Source organism: Synchiropus splendidus, chromosome 7 (assembly GCF_027744825.2).
Source record: "Synchiropus splendidus isolate RoL2022-P1 chromosome 7, RoL_Sspl_1.0, whole genome shotgun sequence".
In the NCBI taxonomy this organism is placed as follows: domain Eukaryota; kingdom Metazoa; phylum Chordata; class Actinopteri; order Syngnathiformes; family Callionymidae; genus Synchiropus; species Synchiropus splendidus.
Window position 1 is genome coordinate 18,508,203 of NC_071340.1, and position 22,589 is coordinate 18,530,791.

Sequence of the window (22,589 nt, forward strand, 5' to 3'; positions counted from 1 at the left end):
CATTAAAGTACAGTCTCAGAGCAGAAGTCGTCTTACAAATCATGTATGTTACAAATCTTCAGAGAGTAGTGATATTCACCTGAACCCATCTATGTGACTTCTCCACAATATTTACACTCTAGATATGTGAGATTGGAAAGCTCCACACCCCCATCCTCACACTAGTCAAGCTCTTCCGCATCCCTCTCAGACACGTTCTCGATCTTGACCACCACCTCGTTTTCCCTTGTTCTGTCACATTTTGACTCTTCTTCAGTGGCCAGCAGGGACCCCATTGAGTCAGTAGATTTGGAACTCTGATTTGCTATGTGTCCCTCCATGTGAGTTGCAAGACTTCTCTTGTAGGCAAAAGCTCTTCCACATTCTGTGCAGCTGAATGGTTTCTCCCCCGTGTGTGTCCTCATGTGAACCTTCAGACTCCCCGAGTTGATGAAACCTTTCCCACAGGTGACACAATTGAACGGTTTCTCTCCCGTGTGACTCCTCAAGTGATCCCTTAAGGTCGAGACTTGATTGAAACATTTGGCACAGACTGGGCAAATGTACGGTTTCTCTCCAGTGTGATTCCTCATGTGGACCTTCAGACTGGAGATCATGGTGTAGGCTTTCCCACACTCGGTGCAGGAGAACGGTTTCTCTCCCCTATGTGTTCGCATGTGGACCTCCAGTCTTTTCTGCTCGTTGAAACAGTTTCCACACTCAGAGCACCAGAACTGCTCTTCGGGTGAGTGACTCCTCATGTGAATGAGCAGCTTTTCTTTGACTGTAAACGACTTGCCACACTCAGAGCAGCTATGAGGTTTCTCTCCTGTGTGTCGTCTCATGTGGACCTTCAGATTTCTGGATATGCTAAAACATTTCCCGCATACAAGGCATTCGTACGGTTTCTCCCCCGTGTGAGTCCTCAGGTGGACCTTTAGACTTCCCCTGCATGCAAAACTCTTGTCGCACATGAAGCAGCTGTAGGGTTTCTCTCCTGTATGCCTCCTGATGTGGATCTCCAGATCAACGCCACACTTGAATTCTTTCCCACACACTGGGCAGCAGAACTTCTTCTTCTCTACCTGGCAGGCTTTTCTGTGCTGAGTCAGCCCCCTCTTGGAGGAACATCTCCTCCCACAGTCTGAGCAGGTCAGCGACTGGTCGTCAGGGTTGCTGCTGTTCTCATTCACCGTCTTTGAGGCCTTAGACTTCTTCAACTTTTTCTTCTCTCTCCACTCTTCCCTATTCTCTGGGTCAGATTCAAAGAACAGCGATGCCTGCTGGTCAGACTGGACAAGTGGATCAGAAACCGAATAGTCGCTTGGTTCTGCTTCCTCCCAGTCGACATCTTCATGTTCCGTCTTGATGTGTTGAGTCAAGCTGCTGGTCGGCTCCTCCTCACTCTGATGGAGTAGCGAAGACTCGTCTTCATCTTCATCTTCAGTCTTAACCACCACAACTTTGTAGGCCAAACTAGGTTCACTGACATAATTCTCTTCGTCTTTGTTCTCCCTGTTCTCCTGAGTGTGCAACGATTCTGGCTCGTCTTGGTCCACACAGGAGCTCCACTCCTGTGCCTGTGAAGGAAGGTCTTCCCCAGTGTCCAGCACCTGCTGCAGCTCTGCACACACACACATGCACACACATTAGATATGCTGACTCAGATCTGTGTATGACAGTTTCTGCTTTGCTGTCTGAGAGTCTAACACTAAGTATTTAGTTAGAACTTGTTAGAGAGCAGTGAAAGATAATGATATTGGAGAGTTTCAACTGTTCAACAAGACTCGTCATTAGGTAAGATCTGTTGTAGCAAACCACAATGCACTTGAGGGAGAAAGAAAACCCTTCAAACAGCAGAAAGACACCACGAACCGTGGTGACATGAAAGGAACGTATGTGAAAGGATTCAAGGCATGCGGCAGAAGGAAGAGCCTCTGGCGCTGGTCTGACCACCACAGGTCACTGAGGTTACTGAGAAGCTGCACTCAGACTCATGGTCCGCCTCTCGTGGATTAGCGAGCCAGCATCAGAATTCCTCTAACAGAGGCCAGAAAAAAACCTCACTCAGACACTGTCGAGTGTGAACAAGATGAAGAAACCAAAACTCTCTCCCCCCCTCCCCTCGTTCCTCTGAGTCCCTCTTGCCTCCGCTCCCCCCTCTGCTCCAGTTCCGGCCCCAGCTGAGCTTTGGCAGTAAGCACAAGAGCAGGAGACTCCATCTGTGTCCCCCATCTCATCAAATCCGTCTTCAGCCATCTGCTCCGCTCCAGCTCTGCCGGCGTCTGAGAGAACCTGGACAGATTCTGGGTCAGATCTCCTCTCACCTGTGGTCACCGGCTTTGGAGTGACCCACAGAGCGAGAATTTCTCTGTTTGGAGCCTTTGGGCACAGGCATCAGAGCCAAATGAAACCAGCCTCCAAAGTGGAACAGTTTGGAGCCAGATCTGGCGGCATGTAAACACTGCAGCTGGAACTGAGCCTTCTGGTTTTACTTCCTCATCCACACGCAGCTTCTGAACACGGCACAGATCAGTGGTAGAGGCGACTTTTGTATCAGACCGAGACGGAGGCCACTTCCAGGTTCCAAGCGTTTAGTGGAAACAGTGTTGCATGGCATTCTAAAGCCACATCCAATTTCCTCACAGAGAGTCACTCACTTTGAGATCATCCATGTTTGTTTCTGGAGAAAGGGAAGTCCGAGCCTCTTTACTTCATCATCACCCCTGAGACTCCCAACCAACCGGAAAGCCTTGCTGCATTAATGTCTACAACGAACTAGTCCTGAATCTGCTGCCTTCAGTGGCTTCAGGAGCAAAAGGACGCAGAGAGGTCAGCAGGGGAAAATGTAACACAGCTAAGCTCACAAGCTCACAGTGGTTCACATGCAGGAGGCTGTAGGTTCAATTCCTGTTGACGACCCGTCCTCACTCGGTTTTGAAGAGTGAAAGACAGCTGGCAGCACTGAGCTTCAGATCACAGAGAGGACTCGTGCATCAGCTGAGCCTGCGAAGATCATCGCAGACTCTCTGGACCGCTGCCCAGCTTGGATACCCTCCTCCCCTCCCCTTCTGTGCCTGATCCTTCCTCCTCGTCCATCGGGACTCAGTGAAGTACGCCACCCTCCTTCCGCGCCAAGCGCCTCATGTCAGCGCTCTGCCGCAACTCCACCCGAGTCACAGCCTAAATCTGCGGCCAGGGTGATGGTTCACTCAGGGTTCCACGTTCCAACCTTGATGTTTCATTTGAAGCCTCTTCACTTCGAGTCTGCCCTGATGATGTCGTATGACCCAACCTTCACCTGGAGTTCTCATCCTGAACTAGGTGGCGCTGCAGCATTAATGGGCAGGTGATTCTCAGTTCTCTGAGGACACCTGGAAACACCTGAGAGATTGCGGGGCACATCTAAACTGGACTAAAGTCCAGGGATCAGTACAGATGGACTTCAAAAACAATGAGGCAAGAGCACCACAGGTCAGTGGTGTCAGCAACCACAAACCCAGCATCACTCGCTGAAACTGTGTTCACAACATTGATCCAAGACTCCGAAGGGGTGCTCACAAATCATCACCCCTCAGCCAGATCGACTAATCGAGACCAGAACTGACTGATTACCTTTGGCAGTCATTGGTCACTGAAACTGATCTTGAATATAAACACACCACATCACCACTCACATACACTCAGGCACCCGGACCTACATCACGTGGGTCTCGGAACAAAAGGCTCTTGTAATTCATGAAAGGTTGCGACACGACTCCGCATTTTAAACCACAGCCAAAAGTCGTCTGTTTTCAATGGAAACAGCGAGAAGCACCCACACAACAGGTCATTTATGTATAGAGAAGTTCCCGGGCGGCCATGATGTGACGTCACCGGGCTCATCGGAAAGCCAGTGTGCATGACGTAACACAGAAACGTCGCAGCTCAGGACTCACTGAGCGACTCCACACGCATTCGGAAGGGACACCGGTCAGACTTCATGCGTCACGTGACAGCCGGACCGTCCACAAGCCGACCACTAAAATGGCGGATGATCTTCATCTGCAGCGATTGATCAGCTGCGGGCGCGAGCGCGTGTGTTTACCTTTCCTCTGCGTGAACATGGCGGATCACGGCTGTGGTCGGTGGCGAACTCTGGAGGGGATGCACAGGAGAAAGTGCGAGGAGCCAGACAAAGGAGTTGCTGCTGACCGGAAGCTCGTCATCCCGAGTGTTGCCAGTGGCGGCGGTGTCGGAGTCAGCGCCTCCACCTGGCCTGGAGAGAAACGCTGTAGCTCAGAAAAAAGGCCGGCTCTGCGCCCAGATCCGTCAACGATCGTCTGGCCGCTGCTGGTAGAGAAATCTTCCAAGTGTTCGAACACACCGTGTCAGTTAGAGGAAGAGGTGGGCCGCCAGCGGAAGCAGCTGGACGAGCTCCTGAACTCTGCGGTTCTTCAGGACATCACCGGTTTGTGTCCCGGTTGATTCGCTTCTGATTGGTTCGTGTGATCACGTCAACAACAGTTGTAGGTCAGATCATGAGAGACTATCAAATGAAAACAATGAAGTGTTTTTTGTTATAAATAAACACTCTAATCTAAAGGCTCGTTTCGCTGTACTTGTTTCTGACGGAGTTTCATAATGAAAGCAGCTGTGACTCCAGCCTTTTCTGGGTGACTCACTCATCAAGTCGATCAGCAAGTTCATTTTTGGACCTGCACGGCAGTTTGACTCTGATGACCTATGACAGCGAGGACTGGACAGAGTCCAGCGAGAGGAGGGACAGCCAAAAGGATTGTCCTCTCAACTACCTCAAGTGCGGGAGAGTTTGCACGTCCAAGACCAGGCTGACGCAGCGCAGAGTCCTGCAGAGACAAGAAACACACAGGAGAGAAACCATACTCCTGTCCATAGTGTGGCAAGTGTTTTAGCGAGCAAGTAGTGATGAAGAGCCACGTAAGGACACACACTGGGGAGAAATCTTTCCAGTGCTTACATTGTAGAAAATCTTTCTCCAACCGCGGGAATCTGACCCACCACTTTATCTGCCACACAAAAGAGAAACCCTTCCGATGTACAGAATGTGACAGAGGCTTCTCAGAGGAGGGAAGTCTGCAGACTCACATGAGAATACACAATGGAGAAAATCAACAACCGTCACTCAGGACTCTCAAGTCATCTTCAGATCAGTTGACAAAATGAGGCCACTGTTTCTGCACAGCGGGTCCTCCACCTTCATCACACATCATGACTCTCACTCTTCTCTTCTTCCACTGAAACATTCTTGGTGCAACACTGTCTCTCCTCTCCTCATATCCAAACTTCTCCTTATGTCCGACTGTAGTCTGAGACCCTTTGGAAACCAGCGTGAGCTGAAGGAAGGAGAGCATTAGACAACTTGTCAAACTGTTACACTTGGTTGGATCTCACTGCAGAACCAAAGTTTGACTCACGAGTACAGGGTTGGTGGATCTTTTCTCACAGCCTCACCTGCACAACTTCAGAGGTCACATAGACTTCATTTAGCATAACAGTTGAAATAGCACAGGAAAAGTGATACCTTTTAAGCATTAATAAATAATGCTTTATTTCCATCTGTTCATCACCGAACATCCACAGGACGAAGTAAAATCAACTGCATGAGCCAGTGGAGTCGTTTATCTGTTCTTATTGTGGAGACCTCTGACCCATTTTGAGGTGACTCACTTCAGGAGTGAAAATGTATGAGCTGCTTCTTACCTCTAATGACAGGTGGGTCACACCACACCACACACTTCTGCTCCAGTTGTGAGTCGCAGGAGGGACCCCAGGAGTGAAGACTCGGCTGGACCAGCTCACTTTCATGATGATGTCTGTGGTGGTAAAGAAGATGATCACTCTACAGTCACACTTGTGTGTTTTTTTTCTGACCTCTAATTTGTAGTTCAGTAGTTTCACCAATGGTGACAGCATTAGTCTGCATTCAAGATTTCATTTTGTCTGGACTCTTGATACAGAGATCGACCGAAAACGCAACAGCATTTGGTGAGCACGAAGCCTCGGGAAACATCGTCCGGCTCTGGAATCCTTGAACCCATGGGGCGTCACCTCGTCAGCTGGTGGCAGCAGCGACACGCGATGGTTTAAAACTCCACGAAGAAGAAACGCTTCGACAACAGTGACGTGGTGGGGGACAACAGGTTAGCTCCTACTGGCACTGACAGAAGTCCGGTTAGCTGTTGTCCGACCGAGCCAGAAGCCGCGATGACGTCACTCCAGAGCCTGCGACAGCTCATCAACGAGCGGCTGACCGCGACGGTGCAGGAAATCTTCGGACTCTTCCAGCAAACTGTCGTGGAGTTGGAGACGGAGCTGGAGCGTCGGCAGAAGCTGCTGGATGCTCTGCTGCAACCATCGGTCCCCGTACCCAGAATCGGTGCGGCATCTCGCTATATTTTTGATGTGTTATCAAATACATGTCCCCAGATGTCGTGGCGTTTGCTGACGAAAATGCTACCACACTCAGGTTTTCCGTCGTGACAGACCGCCGATCCTTGCCCCTGCAGAAGGAGCTTCCACCTCTGTTTTCAGATCCGCCTTTGACCTAATCTCCTAATATCTGTGTCCTTCAGACCTTCCCCATCAACTGCTGAGGACCCAGGTGACCCAAGAGTCGGCCTGCAGCCGGGTCAACACCGACCCGAGTGTGCCTGGGTTCAGAGATGAGCGAGAAGAGTTGGATGCTACTCAGTGTGCGAAGGAGCCTGGTCCTGACCTGGTCCAGGAACCTGAAGAGGAAAAGGTAAAAGGAGAACCTGGAGAACACTGTATTGGTCAGCTGCAGGAGGAGGAGGAGGATGGTCTGTTCATTCCAAATGTCTCAGTGAGTAGCTCCAGCTCTGTGCTTTTGAACCAGAAGACTGGCAAGGATGAAGTCTCTGCCAGTAGGAGGCAAGGTTGGTCAGCATCAGGGGTCCCCAGTCGTCCGGAAGAAGCTTCGAGCCCCTCGGAAACCTCACCGGAGGCTGACGACGCAGCGTCCACGTCCTCTCTGCTCCCCGATCCTCTGTGCGTGTGTGACTTCTGCGGTCTGAAGTTCCAGACATGGACGCTGCTGCAGGGCCACGTCAAGGCCCACATCAGCGGCTCCCTTGTCAGCTGCTCGTTGTGCGGTGCAGACTTCGGCCTTAAGACTCAACTGCGGCAGCACATGAAGGCGCACAGCACCCACGACCTGCACACCTGCCCACAGAACTGGAAAGTGCAGAGCCACTCCGGAGAGAAGGCCTACGTCTGCTGTGTCTGCGGGAAGATGTACTCGAGCCGCGCAGGGGTCGTGTACCACTGCAGGACCCACACGGGCGAGCGGCCCTTCACCTGTCACATCTGCGGGAAAGCCTTCCGGTGCAAGTCGTACATGACTGCACACATGCGGCTGCACACTGGGGAGAGGCCGTTCGCCTGCAGCCGCTGTTGCAAGCGCTTCAAACGCAGGGCTCATCTGAAACGCCACTGTTTGGTCCACAACAGCACCCCCTCTAGCCCCTGACCCTCGTGTGGTAAACATGCTCCTCACCTCGTGCTGAGGCCTTCATGTTTGAGAAGGTCTGGGTCTGCGACCTGCCCTGTCTAAACAGCAGCCCTGGGCAGAAGGTCCCTGCTGTGGTCCAGTCTGTCCACTCTTGCCACACCAGATGTACCCAGTTCACTTGTTAGTCGAGTTGAATTAAATGTTTATGATGTATGTTTGTCGACTCTAATTTTCATTGATCTTAAATTTGCTTAGTTGGTTTGGACTCATCCACAGCAAACTGAAGGTGAAACAGAGAAATCCCTGGACAGAACGGACTCCACTCTTTATTCCAATTCACTCAGACTCAGCAGATGTTTTCATTTGGTTCAGGTTTCCTCCAAGCCTCAGAAAGTCTTGATGTGGTGGTCGTAGAGGACCACCTGGGTGTAGAGGTCCGACTGTATGGGGATCCGCTGGAAGTCGTCATCAGAACCTCCGGCCTGGAAACAGAACCACCGGAGAGGTGAGTGGGTCCATCGGTGACATCTCACAGCATGCTGGTTCAGGAGGGTGCCAAACTCACCAGGAGGAATTCCAGGTCCAGAATCTTGTTGTCTCGTTTGTTCCTGAAGAGCAGACTCTTGGGGCTGTCGTACATCACCTCATAGTTCGGGCTGCACTGGGACGTGGTGTCTTGTTTGGTCCAGTTGTAGAAGCTGCACTGAACCAGAGCGTCAACAAAACATTCATGGACCGGATCAGCACCAGACAGAACCCACCAGAGGTCGGAGCGAAGCGGCATCAGCTTCTGGTCTCCTCTGAAAATGGGTTCGAGGTCGTGGGTCAGGAGTCGGTGTGCGTAGTCGATGTATCCCGAGATCTCCTGACCGGCCAAGTTGTGGTCCCTGAGAAAGATGATACTCTGCGAAGGGGAGAGAGGACGCGTGTGTGGGGGTTTCTGTGAATGTGTATGTGTGTGCGCACTCTTTCTCTCACGTTCATCTTGCCAATCCGGTGTGCCTCTTCCCGCGCGGCCAGCTCCTTCAGGAAGGTGTCAGTCAGAACTTTTCCGGCGCTCACGTGAGTTCTGCCTCAGGAGGGTGACATCATAAGGGCTGCGTGACGTCAGCAGCAGACCGCGATAGTTCGGGAACTCACTTGCGCTTGACCCTGCTTTTAGCTTTGGGGGCTTGGGCTGCGAGGACGGCCGCTTTGGTCTCCTCGAACTCCTCGTAGCTCAGGATGGTTCCGCGGATACCTTGCTCCACCAGCTTCCGGGCCAGCTGCCGACTCTGCCGTGAAACAGTACCATAGAAGACTGACAGAAGACGGAATCGGTCTTTTACTGCACCACACACAAGACCTTGGAGGATATCGCGGCGCATAGTTCGTGATGAGAACTATCTGGCAGTCACCCACGCGGTCAGCTCACCTTGGTGTAGTACAGGTCCAGGGGCTTGACACGCGAGTCCAGGTAGTCCTGGTAGGTGCGGAACTCGGTCAGGTGCATGTAGAAGCGGATGTCGTCTTTGGACTTCATGTTGTTCCTCTGAAGTACCAGTAGGAGGCTCGAGGCAGCTGCCAATTTAAAGACGACCGTCATTTGTCACAAAGCTTGAATGTTGCCATGACGACCACACCCCGCCCCTCCTAGACGTAGATTGGCTCACCCCCAGACATGTGACCAAGCACTGTCGTTCAACCAAGGCGAGTTCAAGCGACTTTCGTCAACGACGACTGAAGGTCACAGCGAGGCCGGAGGAAAAAAAGATTCTCCCACTTGACATTAGGTGGCGCTCATCAGAACTTGGACAACATTCGAGTCTCTCTGCTGTTTCTAAACTGCAGCGCCATCGCTGGCTCGAGGAAAGTAAACCAACTCAGACGTCATGATGACTCAGGACAGGATCTGCTGAAGGTTTGTTAGACGGTCTTCATGGAGATGGGCGTTGCATCACATGACCCAGTTGAACTGTCCGCTCAAGGTGAAGCAGCCAGTGCTTTTTTGACTTGGCTCCTCGCTTAAATCCTCTCACCTGATTCAGAACTGGAGCTCAAACTAAAGAGACCATCACAAAACTGTTGAAGATAAACCGGTCAGAAAGCCAATATTCAGAGAAACTCCTGGTCAAAATTAATGAATACAGTGCGACGGCAGGCAGGACACCCTCTTCTTCCTCCTAATCATCATCATCACCATCAGCTCTCGTTTAAATAAACATTTATTCAGTGAATTAAATAAATGTTTACACGTGTGTTTCGGCAGCACTGAGCAGGAAACGTCCGGCTGAGGTGTAAACAAAGAGTCCTATGTTGTTTTTCTGGGTCCAGTCGTGGGGTTCTAAAAAGATTTGCTGATAAAAGTCAGACGTCTTTTTTTTTAAGGCAAAAACAGAAACTTCCAATTCAGTTTCATCAGACAACCAACCTCAGAGTCAGACATTTAAAAGACAGTAGTGAGAGTCCGCTGTACAGGTCCTGTATAAAACCGGGAGGGTCCATTGGGCTACCTGTGGCCCAGCAGGTGGAGCCCGTTCAGGGCGGTGCCGAGGTGGGCCCGCAGCTCCAGCTGGGCCAGCAGGGAGAAGTGGTCAGAGGGGATGTGAGGGTGTGGACAGCCGGTGATGTTATTGTCCAGCAGCCACTGGTGGTCCAGTGGGCCCAGCAGACCCAGAACACTCATACGGGTCTTGGAGAAGAAGATGTAGTCGATGACGCCCTGCAGGGAGGAGACACATCTGTCACTCATTGGTCAAGTATACAGAGGTAGAGGAAGCCATCATGAGTCACAGTCGCCGAGTCAGTTGCTCTCTCTCACACACGCAATTACACTCTCAGACCTGACGGCTGGCCAGGTAACAGATTTCCAGTCGAAAGGACTTTGTTTACCGCCTCGGCATGCAGTGCCAAGCTGCTGTGATGCCACCATGACATCGTTGTGACATCGCTCACCCGGGACAGTTCACAGCGGCGCCATCAAAGACGGGGGAAGGTGCTTGATGACCTCATCCGAGTCAGCAAACGAAGCACATAAATACACGTCAGAGTCGGATGTCGGGAACTGAACTTCGACAAGCGCAGAGACGGACCACAGCTCATCCAGAACCACGACCAGAACCCATGGAGCAGCCCAGGATCCCCAGCCAGAGGGCTCACCTTCAGCACCCCAACCGCCCGCCGATGCACGCCGGGCACCGGTCTCGGCACCAGGGTGGCCGGCCCTCCCACCTCAGCAATAGGCACGGTCACAAAAAGAGCCGTCCCGTGCAGAACGGGAACCGACCCACACAGCCGTGGATGACATCGCTGCTCCCCGAGCCGCAACAGATGCACCCAGGGAACCGACCCATGTACATGGGAGCCCAACCCATGCAGCCTGGGACCCAGCCGCTGCTCAGCGGGGCCAGACACCTCAGCTACCCGGCCCTGTACCCCGGAAACCAGCAGGCTCAGTGGCTGCCCCCTCTGCTGCCACGAATTCGACAAATGCACAATCCGAGACACTCAGGCAGTCGGACCAGAAACCCTGCAGGCTTGGCGAAGGAGGTGAAAAAAGAGGGTTTGGAACAGAGGAACACGCCCAGAGCCAAGGTGGCTGAGGAGGAGCCACAGCCCTCCCAGCTGTCACCGCCAGAGGGCAGCAAACCATGTCAGAGTGTGGGCCAACAGGTGGAGGACGTCCAGCAGAGACTGGACAACATCAGCAAGTCCAACAGTGAGAACTTGGGCCTCATCCAAATGTTGGTGGCAATGCAGACCGCCACTCACCAGAAGATTGCCCAGGACACGGCCGACATGCAGAACGACACCGTGTCCATGCAGCAGGACCTTCTGAGGAAGGTGGCCGAGATCAAGCAGGACCAGCTGCTGCGGCAGCAGAAGCTGATGGCCGAGCTGCAGGCCGTGCGGGAGAAGACGTTGCAAATCAGCCTGGACCATGTGCAGGTCTCCGACCAGGAGGTCAGTCTGACGGTGGAAACCATTGAGCCACAGCCTGGGCCGGAGGTCTCGTCCCACACCGACAGACTTGCCTTGATCCAGCCCATGGCCAGCTAATTCCGGGTCCGCTCAGAGAGAAAGACTGAATGCAGCACAAGTCCAAGGACGACAATCGAAGGACATCATCTGCTTTATTGATGACGTTTACCCTGAAGCTCCACTCCTCCTGCACCCCAGAGCCAGGAGTCAGTGCAGGAGCCGACGGAGCAGACAGAGCCCTGAGTTCCAGAGGTCCAACTCTTTGTATGGCTGAGAAAGAACCTAAAGACAACGCAAGCTTCTGGTTGGCTTCTTCTCATGTACGAGGGTTTACTCCGGGAACTCCGGTTACCTCAGCAAAAAAACATGTTTTTCTGTTTGGAATATTGTTGACAAAAAAATAAAGCCACGTTTATCGTCGTCTTGAGTTCATCTGTCTGAGATCAGCTCTGCTATTGTTACTTCATGAGGCTCTCCTCTTCAGTGTGCCGTCCCCTCGTCTTCGGACCCTGGGGCACAAGCACCACCAGAACAGCCGAAACCATCCAGTCGGTGTTCCGCCATCACAGATCCGAGTTGACCAGAGCTCAACCCGCCTGCACACGGACTCAATCAATACAACAACAAACATTTTCATGTTTCACATGTGAAACGCAAGACATTGTTGGAACAGACTGGACAGTGATATGTCAGTCAAACTCAACCACTATTCGTTCCCTGTTCAGTCAGTAAAATTTAGTAAACAGATAACACTCCGCTCTGGCTTGCTCAGTAGCTCGCTCACAGGATTTCAAAATCGTGCAGCGTGAGTGAAACTGACAGGACGGTACCTTGAAGTCATAGGTGTAGTTGGTGTACGGCATCAGGCTGCTGTGGTAGGCACTCTTCAGCTGGAAGCTGTGAGTGATGCTCCCGTCTGGCGGCCTGTTCTTCCCGTTGCAGCTGAAGTTGGTCAAACACTCACTGTAGCGCAGCTCCTTGAAGTCCTTGTGGTTGTCAGCCACACCCCCGTTGCTCAGGTACTCCACCACACCTGTGGGTGGACAACGTCAGTAAAGGTTTGGGGAGCGAGCCACAACGTGACCGAGTACCAGAGTCGGGCAGCGAATTGAGATCAGCACATAGAACGATGGGGATGGAAGAGGGGTCTGAGGTAGGCGAGCCAGTGGCCACAGAGTCCATGGCCCTCTCAGCGATGCTCTTCAGCTCCGACAGGAACATCATGGTCTGGATCAACTTGACGTCCGAGTACTCCGGGTCCCAGTGCATGTGAGCATTGGCGACCAGGATGAGCTGCCTCTCTGGCGGCGGCGTCACTCCTGGGAACACACAGACATGTCTAGATGGAGGCTCTGCCTCTGACTTCACAGACCTGTTGGAGCGGACTGGACGGGCGGACATAATAAACAAGTGTTCCAAGTTTACACAAAGCTTTTGTACCTGTGTTTAACACAAATTCTTTCTTTCTAAACTCCTCCTAGAGAAGGCGTCGGCAGACAGCAGTGACTCACCTCCAGTGAAGATGTCCTTGTTGACCTCCAGCAGGACCGCCACCCCAATGTTGTCTTTGGTCATCACCCTGTTGAGCATGACCTCAGACCCCTCAGAATTGGCCATGGCCACCTGGTTGAACTCCACCGTGTGCTTCTGCACCAACGTGAACCTGCAGGGCAGAGCACGGACCAGTGGGGACCCTCTCAGACGTCAGTCACAGCGAACGCTCACTTCTGGGTCTTGAAAAAAACGGCGCAGCCATCCACGTGCTTCCTCTCCTGCTCTGACACCAGCTTGGCCCGAGACTTGGGGCAGAAGTAGCCGTCATACCCGCGCTCCTTCAGCGTGTCCAGGAACATAGTGTAGTACTGTTCCGTCTCCACTTCCTGCCCATATAAACGCCTTCGTGAGTGGTCACATCCCATGCAGGGGCTTAGCCAGACCCTAAAGGTCGCTGGCCCACCTGCAGACTGATGATGTCAGCGTCACAGTTGGTGATCTCCTCCATGATTCCTTTCTTGCGATACTCCCAGTTGAGTGCCCAGGAGGGGCAGTAACCGTAGAGCTGCCGGGTGGCGTACTTGTCGCAGAGGACATTGTAGCACATGACGGTGAAGGCAGCTGCAGGGGAGCACAATCACACTGGAAAACTCACCCACTCCAACACATGGGTGTCTGGGTCGCACCACATTATCCTTCTGAACTTGGCACCTAGCTACACAAACTACAGACCTGTGGGCGTCATCGGGTCTCGCTCCTTCAGGCTAATCCAGGGCCTCTGGGGCAGCTGCTCAGGGTGAACTGCAGAGCATGGCACTGGTGAGTGTATGTTCTTGTACTTCTATCTTTGTGAGAACCTGTATGAGTTTTTAATCAACAGAGTGAGGACATTTCTGCAAAGTGAGGACATTTTGGCTGGTCCTCACTTTGTCTCACTCTGAGGGTTAAAACTCCAAAATACATAGGTTATTATAATTGGGTTTTAGTTTGGTAAAGAGTAAATGTTAGGTTTAGCCGTTTGTTTAGATGGTTAAGTTTAGGGAGGCTGGGGAAAGCATTATGTCAATGTATGTCAGTGTATGTCAATGTATGTCAATGACGGTCCTCACTAAGATAGACACGTGTGTGTGTGTGTGTGAGCATGTTTTGCCATGCTTGTGACAAGCAACCATTTTGGTTTGTCACATTTTGCTTCGTGTGGACATTTTGGCCTGTCTCACAAGGTTTAGAGGCTTAAAACGTCAGTAAATGCAGTTTATCATAATTAGGTTTACGTTTGGTTTCGGGTTACAAACATAACAAAACAAACGTGTCTGTGCATTAGTGTCTATGTGTGTTTGACCCAAGCCATGTTCACCTGCCAGGTTGTCCAGCATGTAGTTGAGCAGCTTCCTGGTTCCATCTGGCTCCTGGTACAGGTTGAGGATGTCCTGGGACAGAGGGTTCCCTGGACACAGACATACAGTCAGGAGGAAAGGAGTGAGTTTGTTTATACTGCCTCATGGGGACCTTATGTCTTTGTGGCGACAAAGGTCCCCACAGGTCCAAACCTCAATTAGGTTTAAGTTTGGTTCAGAGTCCTGGTTAAGGTGAACCATGTGTTTTAGCTGGTTAGGTTTAAGGGGAGAGGCTGAGAAAGGGTTACGTCAAAGAGAAACCTCACAATGTCCCCACAGGGATAGCAATACAAACGTATGTGTGCGTTTGTGTGTACGCTTGTATAAATATCCTTGTGGGGACAAATTCCTGAAAACACACCACCTTATGGGGACCCCACAGAGTAAAGCCTCAGTTTTAGATTTATAACTGGGTCATTATGACCGGGTTTCAGTTTGGTTCAGAGTCCTAGTTAAGGTAAGCCATGTGTTTTGGATGGTTAGGTTTAGGGGGAGAGGCCGGGGAAAGGGTTACGGCAATGAGAGGTCCTCATGGGAGAGCCAAATATGTGTGTGCATTTACCCTTGAGCCCGAGAGTCTGTAGCTGGAATAACTTCCCGAGTTCATAGGGCAAAACTCTCAGCAGATTGTGGTTCAACAAAAGTTCCCTGTGAAAACAAGAACCACACATCAACCTCGGGGAGGGGTTGGGTCTGAGGGTCAGGGCCAGAACCCACCTGAGAGAGACCATGCGCCCCAGCTCAGCCGGGAGGCTGCGCAGCTTATTGGACGACAGGTTCAGGTAGACCAGGTGAGGCAGTCTGGAGATTTCGGGCGGGATGCGGGTCAGGTTGTTGTCGTTGATGTGCAGCGCCGTCAGGTGGGTCAGCGTCCACAGTGAGCTGCTGAGACTCCGCACGCGACCTGAAACAAAACCAAGCGCGTCATGCTATATTTTGACCACTAGAGGGCGACCTCTCTCCGAAAAACTCTCACTTCAACTGACAGGTGAGTCACGTGAGCCATTGGCCACAAGCACATACTCTCTACTGCCCCCTGCTGATTAAAGAACCGCCATGTAGGCTCTTTGTGACGACTGACTTTCATTTGAATTAAAAGCTCTTAGGTTCCCTGACTCACCTGGCTGTACCCCACCTCTTTCCCCCCTAGGTGTAACCATCAGTCAAGTACTGACCAGAGATCTCCAGCTCGGCCCACTGGCTCTTCTTCCCGCTGGCCACGTCCTCGGCCGACATGATGCTGTAACATCTGCGCGGGTCTGGAGGCTCATATTTCTCCTTGGGCATCCCGGGAAACCTGGAAGCACACCAGACCACATGACTGACCAGATCACTTCAGAGACTCAAACATTTTCGCACCAGACGGACACTCCAGGGCTTAGTGTCCAGCACCACTTCTGAAACGCCTTGCAGGTCGTGCTGTCCCACACATCAACAAATGTGGTGTGTGACAGTCTGTATCAGGTCCCAGTGGCTGGCTCTTGTGTTCAGAAAAGAGAGCTCTTGAGGTCACACATGTGTTACATAATGTGTTTACTCTCTCACAAATATCTGAAGCCAGATCAGCGACCCGCCTGCAGCCCAGTGAGGACTCCCCCTCCCCCAACACACATGGGTCAGTGCACCAGATGGGGACATGCGACAGGACCCTGAAGGAACTGGACAGCAATACAGATACGAAGAGTGCCAACTGAATTGCAAGTCAACAGGCACAAACAAATTACTTTTAGTTTAGTGATCACTTTACTGCTGAGTACATGTTTGCATTTTGAGTTGTAGTTGTAGTCAGTCTTCCCAAGTCACTCCAGTATCGGGATATGTATCGCACCACCCGATACACAACCCGACTGACAATGTTGCTGATGTGGGGGGCTGAACCTCTGACCACAACGACAACAACAACAAACAATAAACCCTCAACAACATCACAAAGAGCAACTGAGAGCCAGACGGGACAGGGATGGGGTATAAACCTAAAGCCTTCTGATAATGATTCAGATCTGGGTGGACCAAACACGAACACTGAGGACAAGAGTAACAACCTTATGAAGGTGTGGACAAACTCATGTCCTGATCCAACTACAAGACAGTGATTAAACTAAAATTCACTCCAGCCAGCGACTACAGCACTTACTTCGATAAACACAGTTTGCCGTGTGAGCCTTCTTCCTTCATTCCTACCTTCCTTCACGGGTGGGCTGTAACGTCAATTCAAAAACCTTTCTTCACTTTGAAGGCAGTTGAACCCGACAGCCTTGGAACAAGCGGGTATGTAGTTGATATTGTTGTTGAGTGCTCGTCTGTAAACAGATAAATAAGATCCAACTTCCGTCTAACCGACAACAGGTGCCAGAAGCGAGGGACGGTTGGGACGAGTGGACGAAGCCGCTGCCACACCTGACGTCAACAAACTTCCGTGATTCGAGTCGACCCGAAGCACGCCGCTGGAGTACAGCTGCAGGCGGCCCTGGGGCGACCGCTGCCCGAGATCGGGCCAGCCCGCGGGGGAGGGAGAGTCTCCGGTGTCGGAGCTGAGGGTTCTCCCCCGAATTACGTTCGAAGAACTTCCACCAAGCTTTTAACACTTTCGCAGCGAAGCTAACGAGCGTTACCGAAGCTAACGAGCGTTACCTTCATTCGGGGGCAGCAGAGGACGAGCTGGTGAGAGTGAGGAGACATGCAGGCACAGCTGAGCAGCCGTCTGCTCCTGAACGTCCCACGAGCGCAGGAAGCACAACAAACGACACTTCCGCTCGCTGCGCGCGCCCCTTCCACGCTCCACATGTCCGTCGTCTGGTGTCTCTGTTGTTCTGTCCCACGAACATACGAGACTATAAAAATAAATAATTAAATAAACAAAACGAAGGTCGGCTGTGTTGACTTTCAAATGATTCAAGAAGGTTCTCTTCGTATCTTTATTACTGGCAAGTAACAGAGATGTAAAGAGCGACTTTCTTCAACGCATTCTGATTCATCAAACCATTGTTAAGGATCGATACAGGCTAAAGTTAATCTATCTATCTATCTATCTATCTATCGACTTCAACTGAAAAGAATAATATTAGTATAAGAGTATGCATTTGAAGATCTGCATAGTTCTGTCATGTCAATCAGCTGACTGTGATGATCTCATGGCGCTCACATCAGTGCACCCCAGTGAGCCAGAACAGAACAAGGCCGACTGGCTCACAGTGTCCTGGCAGGACGGAGACTTCTCTGATCAAAGTCTGGGACCCAGAGGTGGGAACCTGAGGTCTTTGAAACCAAAGACAGATCCTTGTCTTGACACCACCAGTGGTCCTTTGTGATATCATCAGTTCAGGTATAAACAAGCAGCCATGTCTCGGTCCGAACATGGCAACGTGACCTTGGAGCAGGCTGTGAAGATGCGATGGATGAGCTCCTGAACAAGAACTGGAGATGATACGCAGGACAGTATAAAACGGAGGTGGAGGGTCAGCCTCAGGACTGTGATTGGTCATGGCGGATCTGCTGAAAATCAACAGCGAAGTGAATGAATTTCAAACTCATTTCTTTGTCAGAAGTTGCCTGGCAGAGGACAACAGAGTGAAAGAGATCCATGCTGCCACCCAGATCCAGAGCTGGTTTCGAGCCAGCAGGATTCGGTCTTACCTGCGACATCTGCACAGGAAGGCCACCATCATCCAGAAGTTCTGGAGAGGCTTCACAGCCCGGGCACTCTTCAGAGAGATCATCAGGACACAGTATTTCGTCATGAAGATGATTGTCTACAACCAGATGGCCGTCAGGATCCAGAAAACCTGGAAGGGCTACTTTGTGAGGAAGTTTGTCCTCAACTTCTACGTACGCAGGAGCTACCTGGAGGCGCTGGCTGTGAAAAACGAAATTGTGCGCAGAGAGTTGAACCAACTGGAGGAACTTCACATGAGGGAGAAGGAATGTCTGGAGGAGATCAAGGAACGCAAGGCCAAGATCTACAATGCTCACCACATGCACCATCATCTCAGCACTCAAACACAGGCTGGCATCTACAACTCCCCATTCAGAGAGGCCCCCCACAAGATGGAGCTGTTACTAAGGCAGGTGAAGTACAAGACCCCTACCAAGGTGCCCCACAGAGGCCAAGCTGCCCGAACAGCCAGCATCTCCCCGGGCTCATCATGTCTCAAGACTAGTCGCTCCCTGAAGAACGGACTCCCTCCGCCACCAGCAACGATGAAGCAGGGTCCTCGCCCGCAGCCAGGGGAAGTGTGGGAGCAGCGTATCTGCCTGCCCGAGCTGACATCGCAACTCCAGTCCACCTACAGGAGCTTGAGGTGGACCCAGAAAGAGCTTCAACAGCACGAGGCTACGATCCTCAGCGAAGGGAAGGAAACCAAACTTCTGTGCCTCAATGGCAACACTCTGGTTCCGCCAGACCTGACCAGGACCTGCAGATAGTCCAGAGCTCTGGAGAAGCTGCTGAAGATGTTTGTTCTCCCGCACTTTTTTCAGAGGATGACACATTTTAATTCAGTGGTCCAATGTGCTGAGAGGGCTGCCAGGTCGCCTGTGGACCACTGTTCTGCCACGGGGTACAAGGGAGCTAAATGAGTGCTCAGTGTCCAGCCAGCACGCAGGTTCACAAGACGGACAAGGATCCAGTCCAACCTGGAGAAGCATTTCGAGTCCCACACCAAGTGGACCCACAGCTCTGACTAGATGCAAACCTCAGTATCTCCAAGGACAAATCCACTCCGAATTAATCTGTCAATAAAGAAGTTGAACTGCTCTCTGAGAACTCTTTTCAATAAAAACATTTGCAACATCGACAGCTACTTGCAACCTCTAGGGGTCGTCCATAACACACCGCGTCATCTGGTGGAACACTTGCGGTGAAGTCAAATCAACCTGTGTAATGACGATCCGTCAACCAGCACAATAATAAATATACTGTTTAAGAACAACAAGATCGCACGTATGTTCTGAAAAGGAAAAAAAAACTGGACACTCAGTCAGCCGAAGGACAGTTGACAGATGATGTTGAGCGGAACCATTGTTCTCGCCAGTGTTTCCACACGGACAAGCTTCGTCGCGAACATGGCCGCTCATGCGCGGACTGCTTGGAGAGGTCAGTGGTTTGTTTTGTTGGGTTAAACTAGACACATTTATTTCTAAATGTCGTTTTTTTACAAGACGAGTCCTTGTGCTTCACGAGGCAACGTTGTGTATTAGCATGTTGTTCCGATCAGAAATGACGTACCAGTCACGTTCGACTTCACGTCTCCTGTAGTCCTGTTGCGGTGCATTCTTTAGTGTTAAGTGCTAACGGTTATGGCACTGAGGTCGTCTGAAGTTGGTGGCTGAGACCAGTGCTTTATAAACGTCACACTATCACTGCAGTAGCTATCGGACTGTCAATTCTGCTCCTGGACTTCTGTGTTTCTGTCTCTCCAGTCCTAGAACTATGTCCGAGGCAGCTGCTGAGTCCCGGACCTTCACACTGGCCCCTTAGGAACCAACTGGTCAGAGGTCTGTCAGCGCCGAGGTGAGCTCTGGGGCTTGTTTTCTGTGACTCCTGAGTTGTTGCTGCGGTGCAAACTCTCATGAGTGACGTCCTGGATCAGGACAAGAGGGGAGGATCAAGGCTGCGTTCTGGAAAAGACCTTCATCAACTGTTAAACTTAGACTTGATTCCTATTGTAATGAAATAGGATTGTAGAGTGAGAAAGAAGAACCTGGTCCTCGAATTAGAGGTAGAACCTTTCCAGTGTCTCTCTCTTTTTGTCTTTTCCACATCAAAACATTTGAAATGTAATGATTATTTTTCCTTATTGCCGTATTGCGTTGAAATCAGTGACTAGGTTTTCACAACAAACCATTTTAATGTTCCACCTGTGGTGATGCAACCATGGTGGGTTCAGTGAGACGAGCTGTCACAGCTGTGATGATGTGGCCGTGGTGTCCAGCATCTGAGAGTGGCAGAACCTTGTGCTCCTCTGAGGCTTCTTCTGTGGTATCTCAGGCTCAAACAGAAGGAGGAAGAGAAGGCGGTGAAGAAGGAGAAGAGGGTCATCGATGACGCTGGTCGACACAAACCGTATGGCCGGACAGCATGGACGCCGGTGGACGACGTCTACATCAAGAGGTTCTACCCGAGAACCATCCACAGCGCTGCTACTGCCATTGACCTGCTGAAGAGCTACCAGCTGCTGGACTTCACGCCGGCACACCAGCCGCTGTACGTGGACCTGAAGCTGGACATGAAGCTAGAGAAGAAGGTGAGGCACTAGATGGTTTGGTCGGTGCTCAAAAGCAAAGTCAGCATTGCACTACCAACTTAATGTCTCATGAACAGATGAAAGTCCTGACTGTTTCATATTTTCTTCTGATGGAAACTGGAGCTCACATCACTCACTGAAGCATATCCAAGAAGAGTTTTATCTTCTTCCTCCAGAGTTGAAAACACTGGAGGCAGAAAATCTCCAGAGGTGAACATGGAGCTGATCAGGCATCTTCTCTCCTCAGAAAACAGTGGACGCCTTCGTCAGCACCGTCACCCTTCCACACCCATTCTCCAGTGAGGCCAACAGAGTCGCGGTCTTCACTGAGGTCTTGGTTTCATTTCTGGATCAGTGAGGTTCTGCACTCTCACCTGCTCACTGATTGTGCTCCTCTGCAGGATCCCGCTCAGGTGGAAGTCGCTCTACAGAACGGAGCCGCCTTTGCTGGAGGAGCCGACTTGATCCAGCAGGTCAGGCCATTGCTGAATCTCTTCTCTACCTCAGAACACCATCACTCTTCACTTTTGGACTTGGTTCTAGGAAAGGGTTCTAGTAGAAGCAGCAGGTCCATGGTGGTGTCCACCTCCAGGTCAGCCTGTCTGCTGGCACTCATCTGAAAAGTGAGCCACAAAGTGACTGAGGATAATGCAGTGTCAGTCATGTTAAACAAGGTCTTGTTTGAGGTAACACAAGCTCTAGTGTGGCTGTGAGTGGAATCACAAATTATTTCAACATTCCTGAAATGTAGGAAATGTTGATTTTTCAAACAACAACTGCATCAATGTCCGAATACCTTTAATCTCCAAAACATTAAAATGGTCTTGTGACCGGTTAACCTTTAACTGAAGGGGGGAGTCACACAGCTCGGGATCTGCCCGACCCGAGAATCAAGCAGAGTTCTGGTTCTGCTGGTCTTCCCTTCTTGGTCGCTTGAGCTTCAGTGGTTTTTGTTTCTCGGGTCAGAATGTGCAGATCCGACCCACCTGGATCATCTCTATCTCCCTCACACTTGGTGTGTCTCCCTTTACTGCAGATCCTGGATGATGAGGTGGATGCCGACTTCTTTGTGGCTGTTCCCGACATGCTGTCCAAACTCACACCACTGAAGAACAAGCTGAGGAAGAAGTTTCCAAAGAGCAACAGAGGCGAGACACTGGCCATTTGTCTCACTAACCCCCTGTCGTGACCACTCATCATGTTATGTCTCTTGTCTCTCAGGTTCTGTTGGAATCAACATTCCTAAGATGGTGCGGTTGTTCAGGACGGGTCACGAGTACATGGTGGAGGACGGCTGCTACATTCGCACTCAGATCGCCATGGTGCGTTGATGGGCCGACTGAAGAGACGCTCCAGATGACCAAACTTCTCTTGTCCCTACAGCTGGACTTCCCTCAGGACCACATCCTGGAGAACCTTGAGACGGTTCTGACCGACGTGGCTTCACACCGACCAGCACACTTTGGTATATGACTAAGATCTCTACCGCCCCCTGGTGGTCACAGTTCAGCTCCACAACAGCTGCTCTCTCCCTGCAGGTCCGTTCATCCAGCGGGGCGTGATCGCCAGCCACACCAGCGAAGGTCTGTGGTTCAACTGCCAGGAGCTTCTGCCAGAATCAGCCGAGCAGTGACTTCATGTTTCACTATCTCTGTGTCAATAAAGTTTTTGTGTCTGACTCAAGAGGTTGTAAACCTTTGTCTGGAGCTGACCCAGCTGACGGTGGATGAGTTTGTAGCCGCAAAACGGCAAAGAAAAGCAAGAGACGTGGAGCTGGAACACGTCTGCATTGATGACTTCCCGGCTAAAATCGTATCTAGTATCAATGATAAGAGTAATCCACGAGCTTCTCTTTGAAGACCTTTACTTGGTTTGAGTGATCTTTATCGCGTCGTGTGTAAAAGTGGTCCACCGGCGAGGTGTCCCTGCCCCCCACCTCTTGCAGCATACCGGGCCAAGGTGAGGAGTGAGTCCCGTTTGTCAGTAAATCGTTAGGGGGCGCTGTTCACCCTCGGAGCTGACAAA

The 22,589-nt window shown here is 51.3% G+C and overlaps 6 protein-coding genes across 10 annotated transcripts; 3 read left to right on the forward strand and 3 right to left on the reverse strand.

The window, feature by feature from the left end:
- Positions 1-147: 147 nt before the first annotated feature.
- On the reverse strand, positions 148-4,482 carry LOC128762450 (gastrula zinc finger protein XlCGF28.1-like). 2 transcript variants are annotated; one of them, XM_053870738.1, is made up of 3 exons: positions 4,346-4,482; positions 4,067-4,237; positions 148-1,603 (listed from the first exon to the last, which is right to left on the reverse strand). In XM_053870738.1, the coding sequence occupies exons 2-3, from the start codon at positions 4,083-4,085 to the stop codon at positions 162-164; spliced, it is 1,461 nt and encodes a 486-aa protein (XP_053726713.1). In that variant the 5' UTR covers positions 4,086-4,237; positions 4,346-4,482; the 3' UTR covers positions 148-161. The 2 variants fall into 2 exon arrangements, with proteins under 2 accessions (XP_053726713.1, XP_053726712.1); XM_053870737.1 differs by having other exon boundaries at positions 4,067-4,416.
- A 1,617-nt stretch (positions 4,483-6,099) lies between these two features.
- LOC128762491 (zinc finger protein 133-like) lies at positions 6,100-7,666 on the forward strand. The gene is made up of 2 exons (XM_053870799.1): positions 6,100-6,376; positions 6,573-7,666. Exons 1-2 carry the CDS (start codon positions 6,205-6,207, stop codon positions 7,487-7,489), a joined length of 1,089 nt encoding a protein of 362 aa, XP_053726774.1. The 5' UTR covers positions 6,100-6,204; the 3' UTR covers positions 7,490-7,666.
- Positions 7,667-7,787: 121 nt separating this feature from the next.
- cfap299 (cilia and flagella associated protein 299) lies at positions 7,788-9,203 on the reverse strand. Of its 3 annotated transcripts, XM_053870830.1 has the most exons (7): positions 9,124-9,203; positions 8,886-9,031; positions 8,612-8,745; positions 8,450-8,540; positions 8,233-8,375; positions 8,037-8,169; positions 7,788-7,953 (listed from the first exon to the last, which is right to left on the reverse strand). In XM_053870830.1, the coding sequence occupies exons 1-7, from the start codon at positions 9,131-9,133 to the stop codon at positions 7,858-7,860; spliced, it is 753 nt and encodes a 250-aa protein (XP_053726805.1). In that variant the 5' UTR covers positions 9,134-9,203; the 3' UTR covers positions 7,788-7,857. The 3 variants fall into 3 exon arrangements, 2 of the variants coding, with proteins under 2 accessions (XP_053726805.1, XP_053726804.1); XM_053870829.1 differs by having other exon boundaries at positions 8,886-9,164; XR_008415560.1 differs by having other exon boundaries at positions 7,805-7,953; positions 8,037-8,174; positions 8,886-9,181.
- Positions 9,204-9,657: 454 nt separating this feature from the next.
- Positions 9,658-16,875, reverse strand: cnot6l (CCR4-NOT transcription complex, subunit 6-like). Of its 2 annotated transcripts, XM_053870715.1 has the most exons (12): positions 16,457-16,873; positions 15,498-15,619; positions 15,040-15,226; positions 14,885-14,970; positions 14,283-14,372; positions 13,658-13,726; positions 13,389-13,546; positions 13,157-13,311; positions 12,943-13,094; positions 12,523-12,750; positions 12,262-12,464; positions 9,658-10,172 (listed from the first exon to the last, which is right to left on the reverse strand). In XM_053870715.1, exons 1-12 carry the CDS (start codon positions 16,495-16,497, stop codon positions 9,960-9,962), a joined length of 1,704 nt encoding a protein of 567 aa, XP_053726690.1. In that variant the 5' UTR covers positions 16,498-16,873; the 3' UTR covers positions 9,658-9,959. The 2 variants fall into 2 exon arrangements, with proteins under 2 accessions (XP_053726690.1, XP_053726691.1); XM_053870716.1 differs by lacking the exon at positions 12,523-12,750 and having other exon boundaries at positions 16,457-16,875.
- Positions 16,876-17,802: 927 nt separating this feature from the next.
- On the forward strand, positions 17,803-18,744 carry LOC128762404 (spermatogenesis-associated protein 17-like). The gene has a single exon (XM_053870639.1). The coding sequence runs from the start codon at positions 17,803-17,805 to the stop codon at positions 18,742-18,744; it is 942 nt and encodes a 313-aa protein (XP_053726614.1).
- Positions 18,745-18,756: 12 nt separating this feature from the next.
- Positions 18,757-22,243, forward strand: mrpl1 (mitochondrial ribosomal protein L1). The gene is made up of 9 exons (XM_053870815.1): positions 18,757-19,414; positions 19,741-19,831; positions 20,309-20,564; positions 20,812-20,895; positions 20,966-21,037; positions 21,601-21,712; positions 21,786-21,886; positions 21,948-22,029; positions 22,103-22,243. Exons 1-9 carry the CDS (start codon positions 19,321-19,323, stop codon positions 22,195-22,197), a joined length of 987 nt encoding a protein of 328 aa, XP_053726790.1. The 5' UTR covers positions 18,757-19,320; the 3' UTR covers positions 22,198-22,243.
- Positions 22,244-22,589: the final 346 nt, after the last annotated feature.

Excerpts from the sequence above, each read along its gene's own strand:
- cnot6l (XM_053870715.1), bottom strand. The coding sequence starts at position 16,497 with ATGAAGGAAGAAGGCTCACACGGCAAACTGTGTTTATCGAA. Across the intron at positions 13,547-13,657 it reads AGACCCGATGACGCCCACAG|CTGCCTTCACCGTCATGTGC; the intron begins GTCTGTAGTTTG and ends GCTCCCCTGCAG. Across the intron at positions 13,312-13,388 it reads CTGACATCATCAGTCTGCAG|GAAGTGGAGACGGAACAGTA; the intron begins GTGGGCCAGCGA and ends TTATATGGGCAG.
- cfap299 (XM_053870829.1), bottom strand. The coding sequence starts at position 9,056 with ATGACGGTCGTCTTTAAATTGGCAGCTGCCTCGAGCCTCCTACTGGTA. Across the intron at positions 8,170-8,232 it reads CCGCTTCGCTCCGACCTCTG|CTTCTACAACTGGACCAAAC; the intron begins GTGGGTTCTGTC and ends GGTTCAGTGCAG. Across the intron at positions 7,954-8,036 it reads TGGACCTGGAATTCCTCCTG|GCCGGAGGTTCTGATGACGA; the intron begins GTGAGTTTGGCA and ends TTCTGTTTCCAG.
- mrpl1 (XM_053870815.1), top strand. The coding sequence starts at position 19,321 with ATGATGTTGAGCGGAACCATTGTTCTCGCCAGTGTTTCCACACGGACA. Across the intron at positions 21,038-21,600 it reads GAGCCGACTTGATCCAGCAG|ATCCTGGATGATGAGGTGGA; the intron begins GTCAGGCCATTG and ends CCTTTACTGCAG. Across the intron at positions 22,030-22,102 it reads ACACCGACCAGCACACTTTG|GTCCGTTCATCCAGCGGGGC; the intron begins GTATATGACTAA and ends CTCTCCCTGCAG.
- LOC128762404 (XM_053870639.1), top strand. The coding sequence starts at position 17,803 with ATGGCGGATCTGCTGAAAATCAACAGCGAAGTGAATGAATTTCAAACT.
- LOC128762491 (XM_053870799.1), top strand. The coding sequence starts at position 6,205 with ATGACGTCACTCCAGAGCCTGCGACAGCTCATCAACGAGCGGCTGACC. Across the intron at positions 6,377-6,572 it reads GGTCCCCGTACCCAGAATCG|ACCTTCCCCATCAACTGCTG; the intron begins GTGCGGCATCTC and ends TGTGTCCTTCAG.